Source organism: Glandiceps talaboti, chromosome 4 (genome assembly GCF_964340395.1).
Source record: "Glandiceps talaboti chromosome 4, keGlaTala1.1, whole genome shotgun sequence".
NCBI lineage: Eukaryota > Metazoa > Hemichordata > Enteropneusta > Spengelidae > Glandiceps > Glandiceps talaboti.
In genome coordinates this window covers 9,466,555-9,493,074 of record NC_135552.1, presented here as the reverse complement: position 1 = coordinate 9,493,074, position 26,520 = coordinate 9,466,555, and the positions used below count along the sequence as shown (strand labels likewise).

The 26,520-nt window shown below is 37.1% G+C and overlaps 2 protein-coding genes across 2 annotated transcripts in view; one reads left to right on the top strand and one right to left on the bottom strand.

Annotated features, from left to right (window-relative positions):
- Window positions 1-14,385, top strand: part of LOC144434596 (DNA-binding protein RFX6-like) — a 33,691-nt gene extending 19,306 nt beyond the window's left edge. The window contains exons 7-17 of the mRNA XM_078123067.1: window positions 2,225-2,332; window positions 6,189-6,266; window positions 6,412-6,575; window positions 7,411-7,570; window positions 8,308-8,452; window positions 8,969-9,081; window positions 9,684-9,801; window positions 10,521-10,643; window positions 10,934-11,701; window positions 13,438-13,653; window positions 14,177-14,385. Coding sequence (XP_077979193.1) covers window positions 2,225-2,332; window positions 6,189-6,266; window positions 6,412-6,575; window positions 7,411-7,570; window positions 8,308-8,452; window positions 8,969-9,081; window positions 9,684-9,801; window positions 10,521-10,643; window positions 10,934-11,701; window positions 13,438-13,653; window positions 14,177-14,385 — 2,202 coding nt within the window. The remainder of the gene's footprint in view (window positions 1-2,224; window positions 2,333-6,188; window positions 6,267-6,411; window positions 6,576-7,410; window positions 7,571-8,307; window positions 8,453-8,968; window positions 9,082-9,683; window positions 9,802-10,520; window positions 10,644-10,933; window positions 11,702-13,437; window positions 13,654-14,176) is intronic.
- A 5,416-nt stretch (window positions 14,386-19,801) lies between these two features.
- LOC144434518 (U11/U12 small nuclear ribonucleoprotein 35 kDa protein-like) lies at window positions 19,802-23,894 on the bottom strand. Its single transcript, XM_078122980.1, has 4 exons — window positions 23,755-23,894; window positions 22,753-22,851; window positions 21,927-22,140; window positions 19,802-20,540 (listed from the first exon to the last, which is right to left on the bottom strand). The coding sequence occupies exons 1-4, from the start codon at window positions 23,863-23,865 to the stop codon at window positions 19,957-19,959; spliced, it is 1,008 nt and encodes a 335-aa protein (XP_077979106.1). The 5' UTR covers window positions 23,866-23,894; the 3' UTR covers window positions 19,802-19,956.
- Window positions 23,895-26,520: the final 2,626 nt, after the last annotated feature.

The window sequence follows — 26,520 nt, the reverse complement described above, 5'->3', positions numbered from 1 at the left end:
AACGTTAACCCGTTATTACGTCTAAATCTAACAAAACGTCCAGTTTTCGCGAATGAGACCGATTTACTCTCGCCATGTCTGCTAATTTGAAGTCTTGCACATTTTCTCAATAATATGGTAGCACCTTATAAAAAAAACTAACAAGTTTAGTTTTCTTGCCAACGAATGTTAGAAGTCTTATCAACGTTGGTCACATTTCCAAAATTAAAAAAAGAAAGAAAACGGAATCATGACATTCTCCTTAAAATAAATCAATAAAAGTCCTCGAACTAATAGTACGTATGTTGTTTATTGCCATATCCAAAATTGTAACATTATTGCTCTGTATTCGTCGGAAATTGCGTGTCTTAAATTAGAGCTGTTCGAAATTAGACTCACGAGTGCTAAAGAGGCTTCTCGTTCAATCAATGTTTACTTCGGCGTTCCGTACCTGGCATCTATGTCAAAGGTCAACTCAACAAGCTACAAACACTAAAATTGTCATGGCGTTGTTAAAATAAATCATACAGACTCTAGCTCGCTGTATTAGCAGGAAAAGGGTTTGGTGTAATTTACAGGCTGTTACTTGTCATGGCAGTTGAGAGGGAAATTGGAGGATTTGGACTTTCGACACATTCGTAGTTAGAATTACGTGATCGTCTGCCCGTTCTCAATTCAGCCAAACTGTCGTCTGACTTGACGAAATTCTAATATTGCTACATTTTATCGTCTGACTCAACAAACAATCTCACTAACATTGCTACATTTTATCTTCTGACGCCATAAAAAATCTTTCCAACATTGTTACATTTTCTATGCATGAGCACCCTTAAAAGGATTTATTCTGAAATGTAACGAATTATTCAAATGTTTTTGTCGAGCCAGACGATAAAATGTAGCAATGTTTGTAATATTTTTGTCGCACCAGAGGATGTTCTGGTACCGGTTAACTGGATCCTATTGTATCACTACTTTGATATAGGCACAAGACACTTTATTTTCTGTAGGGATATGAGATTGAAGTAAAAAGGAACCCTTGCATACATTTTGAAGATAGACAACGAAATATAGACAACGAAATAATTAATGATACTAATCTGAAATGAGGTGATTTGGATGACGTCATAAAACTTAGTCACGGCAATACACATCGTACACCAACGTGTGTACCAAGTTCAAACTGTACAAAATCACACATAAGAAGTTGAAAATTTAGTTCTTAGGATGTATATATGTATGGAGATAACTGTTTTATGCAATCCTGCTCATCTTTTGGTAAATCAATATTTACGTATGAGCCCGAAAAAAGGCTGGCGACGTATAAATATTTCTCCCGTTTTTCACCTGACCTATGAAAGAAGTGTAGGAGCGGGGTACTATCACGCGGCTTAATTACAAACATAGATATTTTTGTGAAAATAGTAATGTCCGCGATTAACTTCTAAAACTGTTACATTATCAACATATCGTGCTTGTTGTGTTTGCATTCAATACGTACAAACGACATACAGTACAGTTGGGGGCTTTTGAAGATTGACACGACTCCGTGCGTTTAGTTGATCGTACATACGGCACTGGCAGCTAGTACATGAATAAGCAAGTCTTTTAGAGTATTCACGAAGGCGGTACAATCGCTATAAACCATCCACCTGTCGACCACGTATACTTTGTGACATGTTGGTATATGAAGTAAAAAAAGCGTTTACAATTTATAACAATTTTGACGTTAACATATATATTTGTGACGTCATTCCAACGCGAATCGAAGGCATTGATCAAATTTGATATTGCGCTGCTGAAATCAGAACTCGACGGTTGTCTGTCTACCGTCAGCGAGGAGAGCCGGGTTGAATTATATGGATCAATTCGTGAAAGACTACACACCATACGACGGTCCAAATCCGGTGGTTGTGTCATAGATTTAGACAAACTCATTTTCAGATATTCAGCAGCAAAATCAATAAAACACACACACACAAATTAATATTGTACTATATAACGGAAATGATGTGGTCGGATGATGTTCAATTTTGTAACGTGTTGTATGTACCGTACCATGCCATGCCAAGGCGGTCGTATTTTCTAAGACTAAGAAAAACAACACCGTTTAGATCTCAGTCTAATATCCACCCATCCGTTCTAATAGCAAGAAAAGTTAACATTTTAAAGTGCTAGAATGTATTATTAAACCTTATCTGTAGTACTACTTGACTGTTTCTATGTTTGTCATGTGTATCTATATTAGGGTGGATTCAGTAGAAAATACTCGTTGAGTTCCAAGACAGGTACATTGCTGCCAGACTTTCCAAGTGCACAACATCTAGTTTTGCCATTATCATTGCCAAGAGATAAGGTAGGTCAATTTATCAATTTTCATCGATTGATTGATTGATTGATTGATTGGGGGGGGGGGGGGTAGGTGGGTGGGTGGGGGATTTATTTATGGATGGATTGATTGATTGATTGGTTGGTATTTGGATGTCACATGATGGTGTGATGGATGGATTTAATGAATTACTTAGATAGATGGATGGATGGATGGATGGATGGATGGATGGGCGAGTTGATGGATTCATTTATTGTTCTATTTTTCTAATTGCAAGAACGGTCAAAAAATTATCTTCGCTTATATTGTGTAAAAAAGACTCTTCCCTGAACGAATGTATGGACTCACAATATTAGTAAAGGCAGACCAGGTGCTTTGTTTCAAATACTGAGAGTCTTACTCAATATAGGTTGTTTTTTTTTAAGTCTCCGTAATTTCATTTCAATCTACAGAGAGACGTATTTTGCGAACGCAGCTAGCACACAATTTGTTTTTTTACAGCACTCTGTTCGTCCCCAAAAAGCAACTTGAGTACCTTGACATAGACATTTAGTCACCTCAAATGATTTCCTGTTGGTTTGCAATAATTTCAAAGAGATCAAGGATGTTATCCTACAAACCAATGTCACGCGATAAAAAATTTAATACAATAGATAGGGAATTAATTCTAATCCCACATTCCAATGTCAGGCCATGGATTAAGCACCGACACTTTAAACGGTTAAAACTGGCCCGGGTGAACAAACGTCCATAAAATATAACTATTGTCAACGGTAAAACATTATATTACCGACAGTGCTATTAGCAATTTACGGGAAAACTAAGAGGTAATTCTAGAAAGTTAAAAAGCATGTCATCTCCATCCGGCCAAACATTGTAATTTTCAGGGTGACGTTGTTCATACTTGATTTATTCGTCACTAAAATGGTTGGACTTCACAGCGGAAATAATTGATTAATTTCTAAACTGATAGAAACAAAACCATATAAATATATATTTTCTAAACGTTCAAATTTGAACACACGAGTCATTTGTCTAAGTCAGGGTCATGAGCGGTCAACACTGGAAAAGCATGCATTGGATATTATACTAAATGGATTACCAGGAACAAATAGAGAGAGAGAAAAATGGAAATTACGTCAGAGAGCGAAAAAACAATATAATGAATTAACGTTTTGTCAGAAGTCTCCTTTGATCAAACTTTGTCAAGACCATTTACAGATTAATAAAATAGATTGGGACAATTAAAAATCCACCTCTCCATATAGACAATTAGTACAAACACACCCAACACTCAGTCCACATCATTTATCACTAATATTACCAAAAATATACATCCACACACTTATAAATCATTTCTATTGAGAAAAAAATAAAAATTAAAAGATGTCATACTGAATCCAAGTCGTTCGATAACTAAGAGCACAATATTATAATATATGAAACCATAATATAATCTCTCAGAAATACATTATTACTGTACAACAACCGAAGACAGAGACAAAATGTACAGTCAATGTGGGTTGACGCTATACGTCACAGTAATAGTTTTCTTACCACAGCTGATTTAGTGACTCAGACTCATTTGATAAACACACACACAGTCATGTTAGCTGTTACGTATCACTTTTCTCTGCATAAATGGAGTGTCTGTGTAATTGTTTATTCGTCATGAAAAGGGCCACCATCCGTCATTTTTACTAAGGAGTAAATGAAATAGAAAACTGAAAGAGCACACGAGGACACTAGCCGAGTGTAATAGATTTACAGAGGTCGAGACTGCTGCATGCACTTTCTCCACCTCTGTGTGTGACTGGTCAAATATAATGGGTAACTCGGATATGACATATGGCTTTCGTGAGGAAAGCAAGATTATTTCTTTTTTTTTGAGTTGAATATTCAATACATTCGATCATAGTTCACAAACTGAGACAGATTATGGCTAAGGAGAATGATGGTGATTGTTAGCGTACCGTGTCAGTGTCACGTGATAGAACTCAGCAGAGACGATTTTCTAGATAGAGTTATTCTTCAACTCATATCTAGGTGTGCCTACGTCACCAATGGACTTCTAGCTCACGACAATTTTATCTACATCATATTACTAACCCTTGAACAGTAATTTCGAATGATAACGGTGACAGTGATTGCATAATATTGAAATACAAGTCCTTGGGTTCTTGTTTGATGATATATCGGCACTGAATAATATCGTGACTGACAAAAACGCGATCAATTTAAATTTAGACCAATTGCTACAAAGTGTGATCCTTTAAAACAGTAAGTTATCAAAGATTCGCTTATTATGTCGACTTTGTTTACTGGTAAACTTTCCGATGCATACTATTGTGAGATGAAAGTGAAGTAGTGATTTTGGCGTTTCGGAGATTCCTTGAGATTATACAGAGAAAATGTTGAAACCATAATGATGTAGCTGACAACGATGTACCTAGGGCAGTGTTGTTGTTGTTGTTGTTGTTGTTGTTGTTGTTGTTGTTGGTGGTGGTGGTGGTGGTGGTGGTGGTGGTGGCGGTGGCGGTGGTGTGGGTACCCCCTCCCATTGTAGCTTCACATTATCCATGTCAGTCGATTCTCAGTGTTGACCGTAAAGGCAATATGCAGCAACGTACCGAGACTTCTCACTTCTAATTGCTGCATTTTCACATGAATTGTATAATTAAGTATAAACTATAAAGGGGAATAAACTGAATTTAGACGTTTCTATTTTCGTTTTTAGAAGACGATAGTTAATCCCATCTCAAGTATGCTTAGTTTAGACAACGTTTTGTTGTTGTTGTTGTTGTTGTTGTTGTTGATCGATATCATCTGCTAGAATTATAGTTTCAACTGGGTTTCGTGTAGGTGTTCTCACTCGAGTATAAGAGATTATACAACTCGGCTTGTACTACTTCTTAGTCAAGCCAACTAAAATCAACATCAAATGTATATCCAGAGTGCACTAAAAAACTTGAACTCTTGGCCCGATACCAGTTCAAAGGGTATAATTCGGGATTGGAGATCAAGTGCCACATATTTGAAACTGTAGGGTGTGTTTTTTAGCAGTGACCAATTTACTAACTATGCTCGAAACACTGATAAGATTACAGTAACTTGAAAACATTTAATGACATGATTATAAATAACCTATATGACAGTTCACAAGTGTAGAACTTTGGAACGGTTAGAAATGTCAGCTGATCAAGCACCATGATAACTCATAAATTGAAATCCTTTACGCTAATGATGTCATTAGTGGTGCTACGACAACCTATCACGATTGCTCCCTAATATAATTGCTGGTCGAGTTCCCACGTTATTTATCAAAATATGAAACAGAAGACCGCTAACTGATACACACAAATATAATGTTTAACATAGGATTCTCGTCACTTATCTCGTATTCAATTGTCTTCCTGTCATAATGCACCCTCCTTCATCTTTTAGTGCATTGATGAGTTTGTGTATTTATGCCTGTCCTTCTGTTTATCACATGTTCTTGTACCCACACCCAGTCCGTGTTCCTAGCCTCTCTGTCTGTCTCTGTGTACTGTTCTCATCCCCCGTCTAATATCTTGTATTGTTTCACTACCATACAATTATCTTCTTCTTCTTTTTTTAATATATGTGTTTGTGTCTGTCAAATTACCGGCACACTATCCTCTGAGTCTCTCATGGCCTCCAGTCACTAGCCTACGAGTGTCACGGCCCCTCTCTTATCCTTACACTAGCTAATTGTATGTATAATTGGTATTTCGAATGATGCCGGTGATCGGGAAGTGACTGCTCACTGACTTTAGTACGAATAAAAATGTGTAAATCCATGATTCCATTCCTGAACTATAGAACTTTAATTATGATTTCTCTTCTTTTTTTTTCTTCTCAGGTCGAAACTCTCCTAATGATGTACAAGACCCATTGTCAGTGTATTCTTGATACCATAATTAATTCTAATTTTGAAGAGGTGAGTACATTTATGGATGGGTTCAGTTCAGAATTCTAACTTTCTATAGAGGGCGCACTTTGTCGAATACGCGATATGACATATGAATTAATTTATATTATATGACGTTCTGAATGGATCCGCATGTCTTTTGCTTTCTTTACAGATTCAGAACTTTTTATTACATTTTTGGCAAGGAATGCCTGAACATTTACTTCCGTTGTTGAGTGACAACGTGGTGATAGACATGATATGTATAAGTGATTCTATTCTCTACAAGACCACAATTGATGTGCTCATACCTGCGACCATGCAAGAAATGCCAGAAAGGTAAACGAAGTAATTTCTATTTTAACCGTAGTTGGCGCCATTTCCGCACAGCGTCGGTTGTATTTAAAAATGTATATTTAAGTCAAAATACTAAGTTGAAAGTCTTAATAATTTATTACCGCTCTTAGAAAAGTACATCATCAATGAGCAGAAGCTCGTTTTATGATGTTGACATACTCTTGTCAGTACGACTGGTTGTTGGCCAGACCTTGTAACTATGATTGGCCCCCCGGTATAAATGTCTACTACATACAAGAAATCAAACATACTGTTTCATTTACAATTAAAGCCCTTATAACAACATTTTCAATTTTATAGCCTGGACTGTTTAAGAAAGATGTATCTAGGGACACTAAATCATTTGTTTACATGCATTTACACATACGAGAGTTAACAGGTGTCACCACACGGCGAGTACATAAAATGAATATTGTTGGATGCAATTTATTAAAAGTGCATTACAAACGTTAAGCGTATTCGAGAGCTAGGCGTGGAAGCTTAAAATGATATGCATAGTTTTTGGATCCAAAATATTCACGATATATTGTCAGATCTCAAATATATAGGTTCATATTGCAGCAGGATGGATGGTCTGTGAACCTTTGTGAACTCCACGTACTTACGTTTACAATGCCAGCACAATTTGTTCGTCAACTGCATTGTTTACAGACGAGTATTTTTTTTCTGTGATAACGCTCTCATCAGCAAATTCTTTCGCAAATAATATATTTTTGTTAAAATTATATATTTTCTTAATCGTACAATATTAGATACAGAATGTCTGTTTTTTGAAATGCTCAGGCTCTTTTTTTTTTCACTGTTGTTTCATTTTCAGTTTGTTGGCTGAGATACGGAACTTTGCCAAGCATTGGGAACATTGGGTTTCAGCGTCACTGGAGAACCTACCGGACGAACTCACGGAAGCCAAACTACCTGTCGCTAGACGATTTGTTCAGGCATTAAAGAGACAAACATCGTTCTTACATTTGGCTCAGGTAGAAAAACTATTTCTGAAATATCGTGAAATACAAAACTCATTGAGATATTTACACAGTATAACGAACTAACGGAAAACAGACAGATATTGTACAGTGTGAGAGAGATTGATCAAATTATTGGAAATATAAAAGGGACGCTTATTGACAAAATATCAAACGATAACAGCGCGTAATCAAGATCGACCGAATCCCTCCACCATTGAGAAAGGATGGTATACAGGGTCTACCGCTGTTTAGTACGTATAAACATAAACACAAAATGAAAACTGTAAGGTCTCAACAAAACTCATCTTGAAACGTTTCCAAAAATTCTCTGACTAGTTTTCGCTCTTTTCGCAGAGCATTATCAGATTCAGCACGTACACATACAGTCCGTTTCATGTTAGTGTTCACTGACTCAAGTGAAGTGATACAAGAAACTGCCCGTGATGCACTTTAGAATAGTAAGATTGTATGAATGTTGCAAGAAAATGAAATGTACTAATGCAGACACGCATATTTTTAGCGCCTGCATGTCTGCGACTAGTTGCAGTACGTTTAAAGGCTTTATTTCATATTTAGATAAAATGTAGCAGGAAATTTCAATCTTGCTATTTTGAAGTGTAGAATATGCCTTATCCTTATTGGTTTCTGTGTGGTTGTATCAAACAGAACCGGTGAACACTAACATGAAACTGGCTGTACACGTACATGTACGTTTTGTCAAACTAACTGTTTATTTGTCCGTGTTTTAGACGGCAAGACCTGTACTATTCGACCAGCAGCTTGTTGATCAGATGATTGGTGATGTAGACAGGATAGATCTACAAAGTATTGGTACACACGCCCTCATCTCATCATCCAATGATGGTGATTCAGAGACAGACATGAATACAGAACGTAAGTATATGTTAAAAATTGCTTGCTGCGAAAAGAAATAGACCCCAGACATCGAGCAAATTTGCAAGTGAATCATCTTGTTGCTAGGTGATTGAGCTGTCTTTAGACCTTTCACTGACTGACTGACTGACTGACTGACTCATTCATTCACTGTCGAAATGTTATGGGTATCATGCACATTGTAAAAATTTTTAACATTTAAAACTTTGATCATGACAAACTAGTAACATCAGCTTCTTCTTCTTCTTTTTTTTAAATATATAAACCATCAATTTAATTAAAGGAAGAGTCAGTTTTAATCGAATTATGGGAATTCTGTTTCTTTTAGTCGAACCATGAAATTTCAGTCCACATTACTATCCACCTCAATTGTTTTTTTCTGCTTTCTATACCCCCCCCCCCGATTGTGAATTTCCTGCCCCCTTTCTGTACTCCTCCAGAACTACTGCATTTTATTTCTGCTGCTGCTTGTCTTAGGCTTATGCTTGCTTTTGTTGACTGTTTCTTTAAACAAAGCGTGTACCACCGTTTCAGTTCTGCAAGAGTTCAAGGAATTGCTCAAGAAGCAAGCCACGGTGGAAGCTTTCACAGAATGGCTGGACCAAGTAGTCGAAACAAGAGTTATCAAGGTAAGAGTGCCATGTACCTCAATTAACGATATGATAAGATAGAACGAAAGAGAGAAAGAAAGAGAGACAGACAGACAGACAGACAGACAGACAGACAGACAGGCAGAGAGACAGACAGAGAGACAGACAGAGACAGACAGACAGACAGACAGACAGACAGACAGAGACAGACAGACTGCAGATAGACAGACAGACATATGGTGTGTTCCTGTATACTGTATCTACTATATCACATGATATACCATAACTTGATCTAATATCACAAACTGGGATCGTAAAACCTAAAGTTTACGACAGTGCCTCATTCTAACTGGCACCTATGTGTACCTCACCCTTTGATAAACTTCGTTTGACCTTTGTGGCATATGTGACCTCACAAAATATGTACTATTCCGTCAACTTCAGCCTTCAGTCTGACAGCAGTTGAAAATGGCGCCATTTTGACCGGCGATCATTTTTGTCATTTTAAAATTTGTCGGACTTGGCGCCAGGAACAAGTACTATATAGTTGTTTTCGGATGATTTACGATAACATGTGTTTGTAAGTTCTAAAATTGTAGTTCAATGTTTTCCGAGTTTTTTATGGTACTCTTTTTTTTCAGCCAAGCAAACAAAACGGGAGATCAATGAAAAAACGGGCCCAGGATTTCCTGTTGAAATGGTCCTTCTTTGGCGCCCGTGTAATGCACGCTCTCACTCTCAACAACGCATCCAGTTTCGGTAAGTGGGCCAATAAATAGCCACGGGTCTTTGATTTGGTCACTCCACACCAATAGCTATACTGGTTGTTATTCATTATTACATTTATTTGCCTTTTGTCCAATCAATAAGTTGTTGACTGGAGTGACACCTATAACAATTTTGTTTTGTAACTAAAATCAGTGATCAGTCACTTCCTGATGATCATGGGGAACATTCGAAATGCTAATAATACGTGGAAATTAGCTAGACTAGTGAAAGGAATGGATATAAATGTGCTTTGATTTTTTTGTTATAGCAGCTGAGAGCGAGAGAGAGAGGGGGAGGGAGGGGGGAGGGAGGGAGAGGAGAGAGAAACAGACACACACACACACAGACAGAAAGACAAACATAGAGAGAAAGTGGGAGAGGGACAGGGACAAAGAGAGACAGAGACAGAGACAGAATGATTTAAAGAATTATCTGAATACTAATAGTATACACAGATTGAAATATGTTACTAGAATATAGCTCACTAGAAGTCGAATCCCCTTGCAGGATATTTTAAAGGCCCAGTTCCGAAACTTGAGAATAAACAACTGTCCTGGCAGAGCTACATAAAAAGTTGGTCTAGAACAAAGAGCCGTCCTTTGTAATCCTTATAACTCCACTGATAAGATAACACTAAAGTGAGAACCTAGCATCGAAACCCTGGCCTTTAAACCAACCCTCGTAATAATATGTAATTTTCATTTCCACAGGTTCATTCCATCTTATTCGTATGCTTCTGGACGAGTACATACTACTGGCTGTTGAATCTCAGTTCAATAGCGACAAAGACAATGAGTTACAAAATATTTTGGAGAAACATATGAAAATGTCCGGTAAGATTGAAATCCTGTTTAGTTTCTGTTCCTGTAAAGTTTACATAAATGGGGCCATGTAGATTTAGACAATACATGTGTCAGTTCTTGGATACATTTGTGCGGTAGAGGAATGCACGTATCCTCGATTGTATGCATTATTTGAATTTAATGTACTCTCAAAAATCTTTGATTTTAGTGGCTTCGACAGTTTAGTTCAAATTTGAGTAAGCGGCTTTGTGACAAAATGTATTGCTTGTATTGTGTCAGTTGCTCTTTATATCGTGTGTTGTACTTCTGTTTGATTCCAGATGCAAGCAAACATCGTTCGCCTTCTTTTACAGATCCCACTAACCAACAACGCCCTCGTTCGACCCAACCTGGGACATGTTTCTTAGCTAATCGTACTGTCACTGCACCTGGAAGAATACCGGTTCAATCTGTAACCAGTCAAATGAGCTCATCACCCTCGTCATCAAATGTTACATGCAAACGGGAAGACATTTTAGATTATACACAACCACAGTACAGTAGCGGCTTACAAGCTTATCACCTGCAAGCCCCATACACTGGAACAACAGATCGCGACCCTACATTTGCTATTCCATACACATATACTTCGGTTTCGCAGTCATCTAGTGGTCGTCCGAACATGTTGACGCCGCCGATCTCACCTATAGTTGTAAACCCTATCCGTAGCTCTGTCCAGCGTAGCTTTCCTACCACTCCACCAACATTAGTCGCACCGCCTCATCCATCATCTTACACCTATCTCACGGGGCAACCATCTGACGCCTATGGTTCATCCTATTCCTATCCCAATACTCCCTATGCCAGTGGACCAATACGCCCTCACGCCACCTACTCCAGTTCGTACCATATGAAAGACACAGAGACGCCATACTCGTACACTGAACCATCATACCGTGATGACAACTACTACAATAGCTGTGCTTACCCACCACCACCTCACTCACCAGGAAGTTCGGTCATACAGGCCCAGAGTAACGCCAGTGCATTCAATCTGGTTGGCAATACAACACCAAACTACAATGGTTATCAAACTACTACTCCATCTGGTGAGTATAGTATGATTTCAGATAGCCGTACTTGCAGACGGAGTAAGTTGGGACTTGACTCTGATAATGCCCCTTTCCTTCTGTTGAGGGACATTGTCAGAACTCAGTGAATGCAAGAAGTTCTAGCCTTCAGAATGCATACAATTTATTAAATCAGTGATTTTACCATTTTTTTGTATAACTTTTAACTGCAATTGTAATTGCAACTACTTACTTTTTCTTAAGTCCAGGGACATGTCGTTGACTTTCTTACCCAACAATACCAATGTTGTTGGTATAAGATTGTTAGATTAGAAAACCTAAGACAAGTCTCTGGTCTACATTTGAAGAAATTATATACTCTATGCATATACTAACCTTTGTTTGGTTTCTATGGTTACAGTGAAACTAGCAAACTTCCTTACGCAACTCTTACCCTCTCCAGCCTGTAAGCACTAGTAATGCCACTTCCTCTGTGTAGCATTCTGTATAATTGCTTCCACTCTGGGTTGGCCATTTGTCAACTTTGAAACGATCCAAAAAAAGTGATGAAAATAAGTCCCTCTGTGGAACAATATTTCAATAATAGATCAAAACATTCTCAAGTAAAGTGTACTTGCTTGGAGTAAATGTTTTTCACAAGTCATATAGAAGGTACCACAGTATTGGAATTCATACAGTGCCCCCCCACCTCCAAGTGTTGAAATTCAAGTTTTGTTGTAAATTTTGTGATTTATTTTGTCACTTATGGGCCACCGTAAATCAATACTGCATTAAATACATGTGAATTTACTTTACAATTGATTTTAAAGTATAACATTGGTCACTTTACCTTGCACTTTGCATGCAGGATAGTATTCAAAGATGGCAGCCAGACTTGAATTTATACCCAATGAGGTATGCAGTGATAATGCCCATTAAAATGAATCAGTTGCCATCTGTGTCAATAATTGTTTTGATTATTTGTTCCCACAAGTGATATCTTCACCATCAAAGATTATCTCTGGGTGATTAATCAAGTGAACTCTAGACAGAGTAAATTATAGCATTTCAATTTGCCAGACACTACACTTGTACAGGGTGAACAGCAGTGTTTACTCTAGTGTATGGCTTGTTTGTGATCTACAGTCGAAGCCAAATTATGCTGAAATAAGACGTTAGGTGAATCAAACAACAATCTAATAGTAATATTGCTACATTTTATCATCTGGCTAGACAGAAATCATACTAATAATGCTACATTTTATCATCTGGCTAGACAGAAATCTTATTAACATTGCTACATTTTATCATTTTGTCAAAATGAAATGAACTAAAATGGCACCATGCAGACATCAAATGAACACCATGAAGGACGGGCATTGTCCTCCTTCCACACTTACCAACCAAATTAAAGTTGTATTTGGACTTTGATGTTAACTGATGAGGTCAAGTCAACACATCCTTTCTATTATGTGAAATGCTGGGTTGTGATGTGAGCAGTACATTTATATGTCCATTCTCCATCCAAATACAACTTTAAATTTGTTGGTAACTGTTGATGGGGGTGACACATGGCGTTCATTTGAACACAGAGAGAGAGAGTGAAGAGTAATCTGCAAGGAGCTGTATATGTATATAGCATTAACCTTTGCTTCCCCTAAATTAGTCAGGAACTTTGAGAATAGGTGAGCCTTCGATATCAAAACAGATGTTTGTGAACTTGCCATTTTTCAACTCCTCATATGTTATATTTTCTATAACCTTTCTCTCTGTAGGATATTACACCTATCCCGCCCATAATAAAGCTGAGCACGTTGAACATGTATCCGTAATAAGCAGTGCACATGGTAACCGTGTCGACCCTGGACTTTATAATGAAACCACTGACCCACTACATCTGTTGGACAGACCCACCAAAAGAACACCACCAAAAGATGCAGGACCAGCACTGTTTGGGCCAAGGACATCATCTTCTTGCCATAGTCCAGCTGGTAGGAAATTACATTGTGTTTTACTATATTGATATATAGGAAAGACTTTCATGCGTCCTAAAAAAATTCAAAATGTTTTGGCTTTGTTATTTCAAAGCCTACATCTATTGTGACACTAGAAAACGCCATATTCTATATATTGGTAAAACAAAAGATTTTATAGTTTGACCACTAGGGGCGCTATGCAGAAACAGATTGTTGCACTTGCTGGAAATATATATACTGTAGTATCAACATCTTTACAATTACAATGTATCAAAATAGGCTCAAACAATGCACATGGCAAGTTCAAAATAATCATGTTCAGAGAGACGTACAATTTTTCAATTTACATGCGTCTAAGTTACCATTATCTGTATAATTTAAAGTAAAACTGACTGCCCAAAAAAAAGCCAAGTTCACTTCATTGTAATATGGCTAGTGCCAGCTACATTTTAATATTCCTTTAAACATGACAGTTGTATGTAAACACATCTCTCTTTCTCTTTCATGATGTCAATTTCCCTGTGTATTTTTTTTCCAGGTCATCAACATTCTCAAGCAGTTCCTGTGACAACGCAAAGTGGACGTTCAGACAATAATATTGGTACTGATGAGTTGATAAACATGGGATTGAATAGCATCTTTAATCCAGAAGGAGACCTTGAACATATGCAATCTTCACAACCGCCACCCCCACCTCCTGACCATGCGTCATCCTTGCCACCAATCAACACTGTGTTTCTGAGTTAGTAACGCTGAAGACATCAGTTGTGATGAGAGACATTTTAGTGCTATAACCCCGGGACTTACTGTGTCATCAGCATGTTGCTGTTTTATGCAAGAGAATGTACATACAATGGATTTTTCTCTGCCTGGAACAAGACATCAGTTTTTCAAAAACCATGGACAATACTCCGTTTTCCTGCAGAGAATGAACATGTGACAACTCCGGAATTGTTGTTTTTCCGGCACTGTTTCTATTCCCAGTACTCTTTTGAAGTGAAGACAAAGCCAGATTTGAAAGCTGGCTTGACGATAAACATTTTACAGGAAAAGTTTGGAGAAATAAGTGAATATCAAAGAAGACAAAACTAGATTTCTAGGCTGGTTAAAAGAAAGTTTGAAGACGTCAATATTTGTCACGACAAAGCCAAAATGTTCAGGCTGGCTTAATTTCAGTAAAGAGGCAGTCCATATCTATTGAGACAAAGCTAGATTTTCAGACTAGCTTTTCAAAGTTTTGAAGACAGTTTGAAGAAACCAATGTTTTGTCAGTTCCTGACATCAGTCTGTATATTTCTACAGATATCATGTGCATTCAAAATGTTTTATATTGGTGATGACTTCAAACTAACCAAATAAATATCAAATTATATATTTAACATGTAAATTATATCTATAATTTGTGGAAGTGTTGACAGATATCAACAGTTTGGTTTTATTTTAATTTTTTTTTTGCCAGTTTCTTCTGATTGCAAGGCTTAGATGTCAAAGTGCACTATACATTTAAGGTGTTGAACCTTTATCAGACTGAGTTATGTCACAAATGTTCAGATATGACTTTTACCATGGGATATGACATGAAACATTGAAGCTTTATCACACTGCAGTACATCACATCAGTTGAGATATGACTCTCATCAAAGTGATATGACATGTAATATTTTATCAATATCACAGTGTCTTACATAAAGTTCAGACAGGACTCAATTCATGCGATATGATCTGAACATTGAAATTGAAATTCTGATCAGATGGTTAAATCACAGTTTCATCAATGGCACTGTTTGTGTGGTATGACTTCACGTCAAGTACATCATGTGATATGACGTGTAATAGGGAAGCCTTATCAGACTGTGTTATGTCACATATGTTCAGACATGACACTTATAAAGTAATACGACTTCACATATTACACTAACCATGTGATGACATGTGATATGGAAGCCTTATTAACCTCAGACATGACACTTATCATTTAATATGACTTCAAATATTACACTAACCATGTGATGACATGTGATATGAAAGCCTTATTAAACTGTTATGTTACATGAGTTCAGACATGACACATATCATGTAATATGACTTCATATGTTACACTTATCATGTAATATGGAAGCCTTATCAAGTGGTGTAATGTCACATAGATTCAAATACAGTGTTATATTGTAGATGAACATCGGATATATGATAGAAGTCTCCAGATTTCAGACATTTGAGGTATCAAGGGAAAAGGTTAGCGTCTGCAAATGAAGAGCGAAATATTCTTGCCATTATGAAGTATCTCCTTATAGTTAATTAATCCCTTTGTAGTATATTGTAGACTTTAAGTTCTACCTCATCCAGGCTTTCCATTCTTTGCATATTTAGTATTTTTATCACAGCAAACAACATGTTTATACCTAAAAATGAAACACAAAACATGGAGGTATTGCTACAAGTTTGATGGGAGCATTGTACTGTAGCAAGAAATAAAGATACTGTAGGGCGACATGTATCTATACAAAATATCTACTCATGAACTACAGATCTTGGGGGATGAACAAATAGCAAATTAATGGACGCTAAACTAAGGGACCCAGACTAGGAAACCCTTTATGTTTCTGTTATTTAGTTCTTTGCATTATTTGACAAAAGAAGCTGTAGCTACTCACGACTACAGATACTGGGTGACATCAAATAGCAAATCAATAGACACTAAACTAAGGGACTCAGACTGTGACAAGATGAGGAGACCCTTTATGTTTCTGTTATTTAGTCCTTTGCATCACACAACAAAATGTTGACTGCAAAAACCATGGTTACTCATTGTTCATGTGTAATAGACTGGTTTTTTGTTGCTTTAACAATAACCTTAATCCAGCAAAGATGCACAGCGTTGCAGCTATCTTTAGAATTTTCTACCATCTTTCCACATTTTCTTTCTATTTATTTGTCATTTATCTATCTCAAAATGCATGCTTTAAACACATTTTCTTGTCTCGTTTTAGAACTAAATGTAGCAATCAATGTTTGACTTTATTTCCATGATATTTTCAGAATCAAATCAAACTGTAGAACATGAAACTTTCCTTTTTGTCGATTGATGCGGTGCGGGTCATGTTATGAAGACAATTGCGTGTATTCTTAGTTGTCATGGTTACCTAGCATTCTAAATTTTGAATTTCTTTAGTTTATGGTCTGTTGACTTGTGTACAGCAGCTATGTGGGTTATTTTTTTTGTTATAATGTTGTTAGCTCCGTCCCATTGTGTGCTATGCAGTTGTACATTGCATTGTGTGTTTTATAGATGGTGGGTGTACATAGTTTGTATAGGTGTGACAAACCCATTGCAATAGCAATCAAATACCAGGAGCAATTGAAGTTTGAATTTTTGACTCTTAACCAGTGCACATGCCAAGGCGGCCTGTGGATATTCTTTCTCACACAAAATGATATAAAAGCCTTTAAATTTTATATGCTAGTATACAAATGAATATCCCCTCGGGAGAAATATAATTTATAACCAGGACCACATTCAGTGGAAATAAGATGCTTGTAGAACAGTGTCCACTCATTACAGGTGATACAAATCAGGTATATGCTAGGGAGTCTAAACCCCCTATATACTTATCATTAACCAAACCTAACCCCAACCATGACCCCCTAGTCTGAATACCAATTTGTGTCTTTTGTACAGTCGGTCCACTGTTCTACATTCCTATCTAAATAAATACTAATCAGCCTTTCATTGTGCACTAGATTTTAGCCCTGTAAAGGTCCATTTGACAATGTACTTGACTAAGTTCACTGGACTTGCCTCAGCAATTACTCTGTGAATTTTGACAGAATTTTCAAAACGAGAACTTCAAATGTGTCTCATGAAATTTAGAAAGAAAGAAAGCAGTGATTGCGATTACTATGCAAATGTTTTAAAATACAAGAAGTTGAATCAATAAAATACACTTTTTAAAATTAAACCCCACATTCTTTCAATATGGCTGACGTACGATAAGAAAATGAAGATATGACAGCTTTTCTTGAAAAAGTGATAATATCGATCTAGATTTCCGTGTGGCAATGTTCTGAATAACTTAGTAAACTCATTCCAAGGAGTATACATACAAAGAAATTGCCAAATTAGTTTCTAAACAGAGTTCAAAATGATTAAAGTTTCGGATAAATTTCCATGACGAAACTCTGTAATAGAACATGAAATGATGTCGAAAGTTTGTCTTGACTTGACTGACGACAGTGAACTGCAATATTTTGAATTTGATTTTTTAAACTGATGTTGTATGTATGCTTCATCATATGTAAACCATAACCTTTCACTGTATAATCCTATGACCGACATTTGCTTTTTGTCAAAGCATGTCATGTGTGATATTTTATCCTAACCAAGACTCCTCTGTTCTTGCCAGTAGTTTTTTTAGCGTCATACTTCCATTTTCCTTTTTGTTTATCATTTGTCCTTCATTATCATGAGTGAGAACTCAATGCTGCACAGTATTGGGGTATGGCCGTTTGGCCACACAAGACAAAACACTGACAAAAAAGTCATATTTGGTCACAGATTTCCCAGCAATTTTTTTTTTCATTGTGTAGCTGCCATTACAGTATACACATCCCATATGATTAAATCATTTCAGCACCCTTTTATTAGAAAGAAAAATATCTGAACAAAAATAAGTTAATTTCTGTAAATTTTTGCAAAATCTCGACTTAATTTTAGACTACATTCATAGTACTTAACCTTATTTATGAATTTATACAAAAATTTTGATAAAAAAGTGATAAAATTTATAGAAATTTCATAAAATATTGAAAAGTGACTTATTCACATGTCTGGTAATAATACGGTTGAAGACATTACTAGAGTGGGACCTAAGACCTTTAAGTTGTATTTATTTGACAACATGTAAGTTCTTTGTTGAAATTTTGGGATAAAAGATCCTGAGAAGTAGCTTCGATTTATGTTAGAAGCAGCAATATGTTATTTCTCAAGTCTAGAATGACAGGTTTCTTGAATCTAAATCTCAAATACCAGTGGGGGATGTCAGTGTTACATAAAGTTTGTTTGTATAAATTTTCAACTATATCTTCCACTATTCTTTAACTCTTTATCTGGTTTTTCAGCTTCTTTTTAAATCGTCGTTCGACGGATGTTATATTTTTTCCTGTTTATCTGTTATAATTTTTTGACACAATTTGCATGGATTCTTCATGATTACGCTATGTATGCTTTATTCATATCAGAGATTGTGGCAAATTCTTCAGACTTGTAGCAAAGCAGTGAAAAAAATGACATACTTGTTTCAGTTGAAGAACAACAATTTTCAGTTTGAATGAGATAGACTTTGATGAAACAATATACTTTGTTGGATTTATGAATGAAAATAAAAGGTGAATTCCTGTATAACCTGTCTGTATGAGTATTTCTTGTTACCGTAACCACCTAGTGGTTACAATGCACCAATCTCCAAACTGCCCTCCCCACTCCCCTGCATGACTACAAAATGCAAAACACTGCAATGAGTATCTAATGAAAACTGGGATCTAAATGTGACAGATTTTTCTTTGTGATCTTTGCCTTAATGAAACTGATGACAATGCTTTCAATCAAAGTATGAGCGATGAAGTACTGCAACAATGATACTGATACATTAGTCAACTTGCCCAGATGCAGTGTAGTAGATTTAGCTATAGTATAGTCACGACAGTTTACTTTGATAACACTTCTGAACGGATGCTAATTTATTCATTTTTGCAAATAAACGCCATCTACTGGATGACATCATCATGGCTAGACACACAGAGTGATATCTAGCAACAAACCTTGGTATCTGGAGATGCCAAATTTAACATTTGATGTGATTAAAGATTATCAGGACAATTACGCTACTCCTCTGATCTGACCTTACTAAGTTTTGTATAAAGACATAAACCTTTTTTTTCTTTTTTTTGAAAAAAAAATTGTGCTGGGAATTGCTCCCAGCGATTTTCTGTTATGCAGACAAATATATATACTAGTATACAATCACACATAATGCTACAGAGATCCATTCAGGTTTGGGACTACGTGACAGGGCTATGTTGCACTCTCTATATCACATTGCTGTGGAACTGTCAAGGCTTTCCCAGTCACTCCACAGGCTATCCTGGAGTCACCCAGACCCGGCAAACATAGCACCTGCAGAAGACATAAACCTACCTTGATACTATATATATGTTGTAGTAGTTCATCACTCATACTTCTATTGGAAGTACTGTAACAGCTGTTCATGTACCTATCTAAGTTGTAGAAAAGATTTGTCTCGGGTTCTCATGGGTGTATTGCTACCTATCACTGTGCACTGCTTCAGAGTTTGTTGGAAAATCTTCAATGTCTCTATTTTTACCACTGTCCTCATCTCTTTCTTCCTCCCCACTGCTCTGACTGCCCTGTGGTTTATCTCGATGTCTGTGTCTCACTGTGTCATGGTGGTCATCTCTGCTTCTATCACCATGTCTGTCTTGACTTGTGTCATCCTGGTCTTGGGGTTTCCGATCATAATTGTCTCTATCTCTGGTTCTACGTCTGTCACCATCTACATCCTCGTCATCAGTGTATTTATCACTATATCTGTCTTTCCTCCTGTCACGGTGTCTATCACTGTGTTTATCTCTATATCTGTCTCTATCCCTCTCCCTATATCTATCCCTTTCTCTGTCCTTTTCTCGGTATCTGGCACCCTGTCTGTCTCTATCTCTATCCCCAAGTCTGTCTCTATCTCTGTGTCTTTCTCTGTCTCTGTGCCTGTCTCTGTCTCTGTCTCTTTCCCATTCCTGTTGGTTATTTACTTGGAAAGGTTTTTTAAACGGTCTGTCTCTGCCACCAAATCTCAGCTGGCCCGATTCTTTCCTTCCACCAAAGCCGCCACCTTGGAAAAAATTGGAAAAAAAACATCAACCCTATACCTAATTATTTAGCCTGGAATACTTGGTTTCTACCTCAAAGTTAGCCTGTTATCAGTTACACTGGGGAACTCCATAGGACGCTTGGAGGCAAAATTGCCTGCCAGGCCAACCATCCACCCTACTAGTAACATGTATGGAGGCTGTCCTATCAGGACCAATTTTGTCAGCTGGGTTGACTGGGGCACAGTGATGGTTCAAACCTCACCTAGCTTCAGCCATTTAGAATGAAATGCCAGTGGTGGTATAACTTGGAGATTCTGGGCAGCCACTCAGACCATTTGACAGTTATTTAGGTTTAGAAGGATGGATATTAAATGATCCAATGGTTCTCAGTCTGTATAATCATTACCTATCATCTCAAGACTTTTCTCATTTTGCCTCATTAAATATTCCACATACCAATTATCAAAAAACAAAAGATTGTACAGTTTGGCCACTTGGGGTGCAATTCCATAGCAGATTTTGATTGACTGTGTAGGCTTGAATCATTCACTACTGTAACATAAAAATCACCCATTCCAGACTTTTTATGGCAAATGTTGATAACATTCTTGGTTAATTCAAATAGTTCTGCTGCTTCAGTTTTTGATTTAGGTACTAATGAAATAAGTTTTTGTGCTATTTCCTTGAGGGACTGTGGGTCACCCCAACACAGCTACAGACTGTTTCCTGAGCGAGAATCCCAAAGGGAAAAAGTCTGTGTTGGGGTGACCCACAGGCCCAAGGGAAACTGACGTATGATATTACACAAGTACAATCAGTCAACATGTGTTTTGTAACACACCACGTTGTGTGCCATGCCCGGCTGAAAAGTATAAGTTTACGATACATGTTCACCATAGGATTTCCAGATGACAGAAGTGAAGGTAGTTTGAAAAACAAAGGAATCTGCAAAGTTTACTCCTTTTTTAATAATTACCAACTTTGCTCATTCCAAGGGTGGCAAGTTTGCTTTCTGAAAAAACACTGTGTTTCTGCACAAGCATCTACTCAACCAGCAGAAAGTAACACAATATTCATCTACTGGGAAAACATGTTCACATGCACAAATGACATCATTAGTCATGAGTTTTTTAGTGATGATGCCCATATGTATACTGGCATCATCATGAAAATTGTTGACTGGTAAATGTCATTTGCATTGAACAATGCCAAAATTCTAAATACCACATGACCACAATGTGACAAATTAACAAATCAACAATAGGAAATGGATTAGGGGCGTGTTACAAAATGATAAGTTTAACCCTCGTTTGTCCAAATCTACAGCACCCTCCCATACCAAACAGCTACAAACAGTGCAACCTGGTATATGGTGTATTGCATCAGAGTTCAATAGTGTTACCTACCGAAACGTCTTGGAATCCATCCTTTCAATGTTCGCTCACACTCAAAGTCTACTAAAATTTCTTTCCCGTCCAGCACTATTCTATTACAATTCCTCTCAGCTCGGAATGCTGCTTTTTCTTCAAAATATTCAATGAAAGCGTAGCCTTTCGGAAATCCTGTGACTACATCACGAACTATCTCAAAGTTCTTGATCTCTCCTTGCTTTGAGAAAACCTAGGAATAAAGAGCAAAAAAAAAAACTTATTCTAAAAATTTCACATTTCAAAAATTACGACAAAGTAGACATCAAAGGCAGTCATTAAAGACCTTGTTAATGCAAATTTAAATCAAAGTTCCAATCATTTTGTCATGGAAAACTGTACATTTACATCACATGACCTTAGAGCTGATCTATGCAATTAAAGGCCTATGTTTCAATCCCTGGTCACATTTATTTTGTCATGGGAAACTGTATGTTGACATTTCATGACCTGATGGCTGATATATGCAGTTAAAGGCCTATGTTTCAATCCCTGGTCACATTTATTTTGTCTTGGAAAACTGTGTTGACATTACATGACCTGGTGGCTGATATATGCAGTTAAAGGCCTATGTTTCAATCCCTCATCATTGCATGAGTGTGTTAAGACGGTTCACTGGATCATTCTGTTTGTTCTGGACCAAATTTTTTCTATAATTCTGCCAAACAACCAGTTGTCACACTCCTAATCCAATGTGGGCTTTTTAAGCATTTGGAATTTTACTATAGTAGCATTGTTCTACTGAAACAAGATTCTGTTTCTGGTTAAGTGGATTCTATTGTATCTTACATGTGAAGTCACATACCTTTTTAAGGGTCTCTTCAGTAGTTTTCTGATTTAATCTTGCTACAATGATTGTCTTCCGTGGATTTCCTGGTACAGCTTTGTCAGGTTTGTACTTGGCCTGTCAATGGTCACAAACATTATAAGTAACAAAATAAATACTTTGAACCATAGATAGAGATGTGAAATAGAGATGGAGAGATGTAAATTAAGAAAGTGTTTACAATGAAGTAAAGTCTTACTGGCCACTGAAGGCACTATGTCCATCACACTGAAATTTTGGGCAAAGTTCAACAAGCAGTGTTTTGATGGGTATAGTTACATGTGGGCTGTACTCATTCTAACAGCAAGGTAACTGAATGTAATTATAAAAAGAACAGTCATATGACTTTTTCATCGCAAATTAATAATAGTTTGTCTAGCTGCAATAATTGTAGCGTTTGATGTGAATTTGAGGGCTTTTTCGTCTGTTTTTGTGCCTTTTATCGTTCCGACGTTTAACCCGAATCAAATGCTACAATTCCTCTAATGCAAATGCAAATAGACGAGACCACATTGAAAACGTGAGCGAGGGGTCAGCGTACTACCCGTTTCAAACTGCTGCATGCCTTGCTACATTTGCCGATTTTGACGGAATTGGGGTACCTCTGAACACTTCTTTGGTCTTGAAGGCTCCGTAATTAATGTCGCGTTAGGAAATGTCCAATATTTTGCCAGGTAAGGCGTAATTTAGCAGAAAAGTCCATCCAACTTTGCGATTTAGATCTGAATCGGTTCCGTCTATTTGCATTTGCGTTAGAGGAATTGTAGCGTTTGATTCGGGTTAAACGTCGGAACGAAAAAAGGCACAAAAACAGACGAAAAAGCCCTCAAAATCACATCAAACGCTGCAATTATTGCAGCTATAGTTTGTCCATCTGTCCACCCGTCTGTCCCTCCCTCCATACATCCATACCAATTTATAATATTACTCCCCACCAAGGCCCTTTCTGCTACTATCACAACCTAACAGTCACACACTTACCACCATAGCCCGTTCCACTGCCTTGTCATGTGGGTAGATATCTGTTCCATCAATGCTGCCAGCTTTTAGTGGGTCATATACTTTAGCTATAGGACTCCAGTTGTCTGTCATGATGCTGGCATTGATTTCTTACTGTACACTGTCTGTGGATTTCAAATTATAATATTTACAGATGATTAGTAGAGATATCAAGGTACATACACCCATCAGTGTGTTCTCTGAAGTCATTTGTCAATATTGTACAGCAATTCTTATGACTTCCCAAAATATGATGTTTTTCTATTACTAACTATGTGCTGACTCACAAGAAAATATTTCCCCCCTAGTTTTGGCAGGCAACAAATTTTTTTCTCTCAAAAATCCCCCTCCCCCCACAAGTCAAATGGTGTACCCCTTAGCATGTTTACTCATGAATTTTACTGTGGGCACTGATATAACACTATGGCTCTCAGATTTTTGTGCTTTACTTTGCAATTTACAATCGTGTCATCCCAATCTCAACTTTTACCAGTATTAACCTATCTTGTTCTAAATTCATCAATCATACCATGAAAACTTCATGAAATTACAGTCTTTCATTTCAAAGATAGAAGTGACTGATGGCTCAGTGTTGTTAGTCGCCTGAAATATTGAAAGACTCTGATATTTTATTGCCCTGTTGATTGATGAAATTGCTTTGTTGAGAATTCTACACTGTGAATAAAACTATTTGAACATAGAAGTGATTGAGGTTTTTTTTTAAGGTTCAAGCATGACATACTTAATAATAGCCCAAATGCTACACAGCCTGCAGATACATACAAACAATACGTATCTCCAAATTTTCCCAGTTGGCCTAACCACAGTAACGTAACACTAGTACCAGTGTGGGAAGCAAGCTGCTGTGAAGTCATCTCACAAGTAAATTAACATACTCAGTAAAAATCACAGTAGAGGTCAATCTTTGGAGGAGTGGTTTCAAACTTTCATTGAGGGACTAGTTCAAACCATGGAAGTAGAACTTCTACTTCCATGTTCAAACTGAGATGAGCTGATGTGGGATGAATTGAGATTTGCACAAAGTCGTCACCGGTCACCGTCACATCTGTAGTTCTGCTTGCAGACGGAGTAAGTCCAGACTTGATTCTGATATTTGTAACTTGTAAAATATTACAAAGGAACAATGTCAGAATTGAGTTCCGATGTACTCCGTCTGCAAGCAGGATTTAGAGCATTTTCGGTAGTCCTGCTTGCAAATAGTCAAGATTCGATTGACACAATCTCATGACCTTCGTCCACAGTCGCTTGTAAACTATTATTCCTTTCCTAAATGGTTTTATTCTTGTCTATGACGGTCCTAATACAGAACAATGACGTTATTATAGGGATTGGCGATATTCTTATAAAATCTGTAGCGATACATACAACACATGTTGTATGTGTGTATGGGGGGGGGGGGGTATGACATCGCTACCGATTTTATAAGAATATCGCCAATCCCTATAATAACGTCATTATTCTGTATTAGGACCGTCATAGACAAGAATAAAACCATTTAGGAAAGGAATAACAGTTTACAAGCGACTGTGCCCCCGTCTCCACAAGCAGAAGAACGCTAGAACATCGGTATGGAGTCTAGTCGAGTCTCGATCTCTAACACACCGTCTGCATAGCAAGACTACGTTCAAAGGAACGGTTAGTGTATAATACACAAGAACATTCATCTAAATCAATCATGAATGTGGTATTGACAGAAAAATTAAGAATTACCTGAACAACAACATGTATCGCATGTGGAGGTCATCGGTCAATGATTAGCATTTTGAAATATGGCGGCGCTGTCCAAGAAGCGCGCCCTCAAACGATATTGATCAATTCCTTCGTTTCTATTTAGTATCTAGTGTACATTCAGAATATTTGACAATCGTTTTCTTTCTCCAGAGATTAACAATATTTACAATGTTTTAGTGCTAAGATAGAGTCTGAATTTTAATGAAGATCTGATCTTATATTTGTCTCCACTTATAAGTCCGTATATTTTCTATAAGACGTGAACAAACAAATATATGTCCTGATGTGGCCTATCTACTGGCAGATTCTGTGACACCTACCTATGCATTTGTTCACTTTACTGAGTGTGATCCGAGAAGTCTCAGGGTAGATCGAAAAGCCGGTTAAATTGGACTGAGTAGTCAGAAAAATATGTGAGGAAACGATACATCAACTTTATATAAGTGTTTTTTTTCTTCGATCACAAGTTAACTCTGCTTTACAAGTGATGACTTTTATTGCATGTGACTCAAATGTTACTTTTTACCAGTGATTCTTGTTTATCGTATAAGTGACGTTTTATTACATGAGGCTCTTTACTATTGGCCCCCTTCTTTTATTTTGTAACTCGTTTTAGTGTGTCCCTTTATGTCTTGTTCAGTGTCCATGAAACTTTAGGATACATGGCTCTTTACAAGTGCTATTTATCGCATTTATTATATTTCTACTACACTTGTATTATGTGTGACCACTGTCTGTACAAGTGTTTATTGTGTGGCAGCTAGGCTGGAACCGACTCATTGACTCTTGGCAATGGTAATGAGTTACGGATTCAATGCGTCACAGATTCAGTCAGTAGATAACATAGTCCTTACGATATAATACAAAAATGTGTTGATGGTCAACAGGATGTATGCATTCATACGAATCACTTACGTACAATTTATTATCTTTGATAACAGAACAGTCCATCTATAGAGAGCCTGCCACAATGATAACAATTGAAATATATTCAAT

Coding starts and splice junctions, on each gene's coding strand:
- LOC144434518 (XM_078122980.1), bottom strand. CDS start 23,865: ATGACAGACAACTGGAGTCCTATAGCTAAAGTATATGACCCACTAAAA. Junction 22,852..23,754: donor CAGTGGAACGGGCTATGGTG/GTAAGTGTGTGA, acceptor GACCATTGACAG/GCCAAGTACAAACCTGACAA. Junction 22,141..22,752: donor CTGAAGAGACCCTTAAAAAG/GTATGTGACTTC, acceptor CTTTATTCCTAG/GTTTTCTCAAAGCAAGGAGA.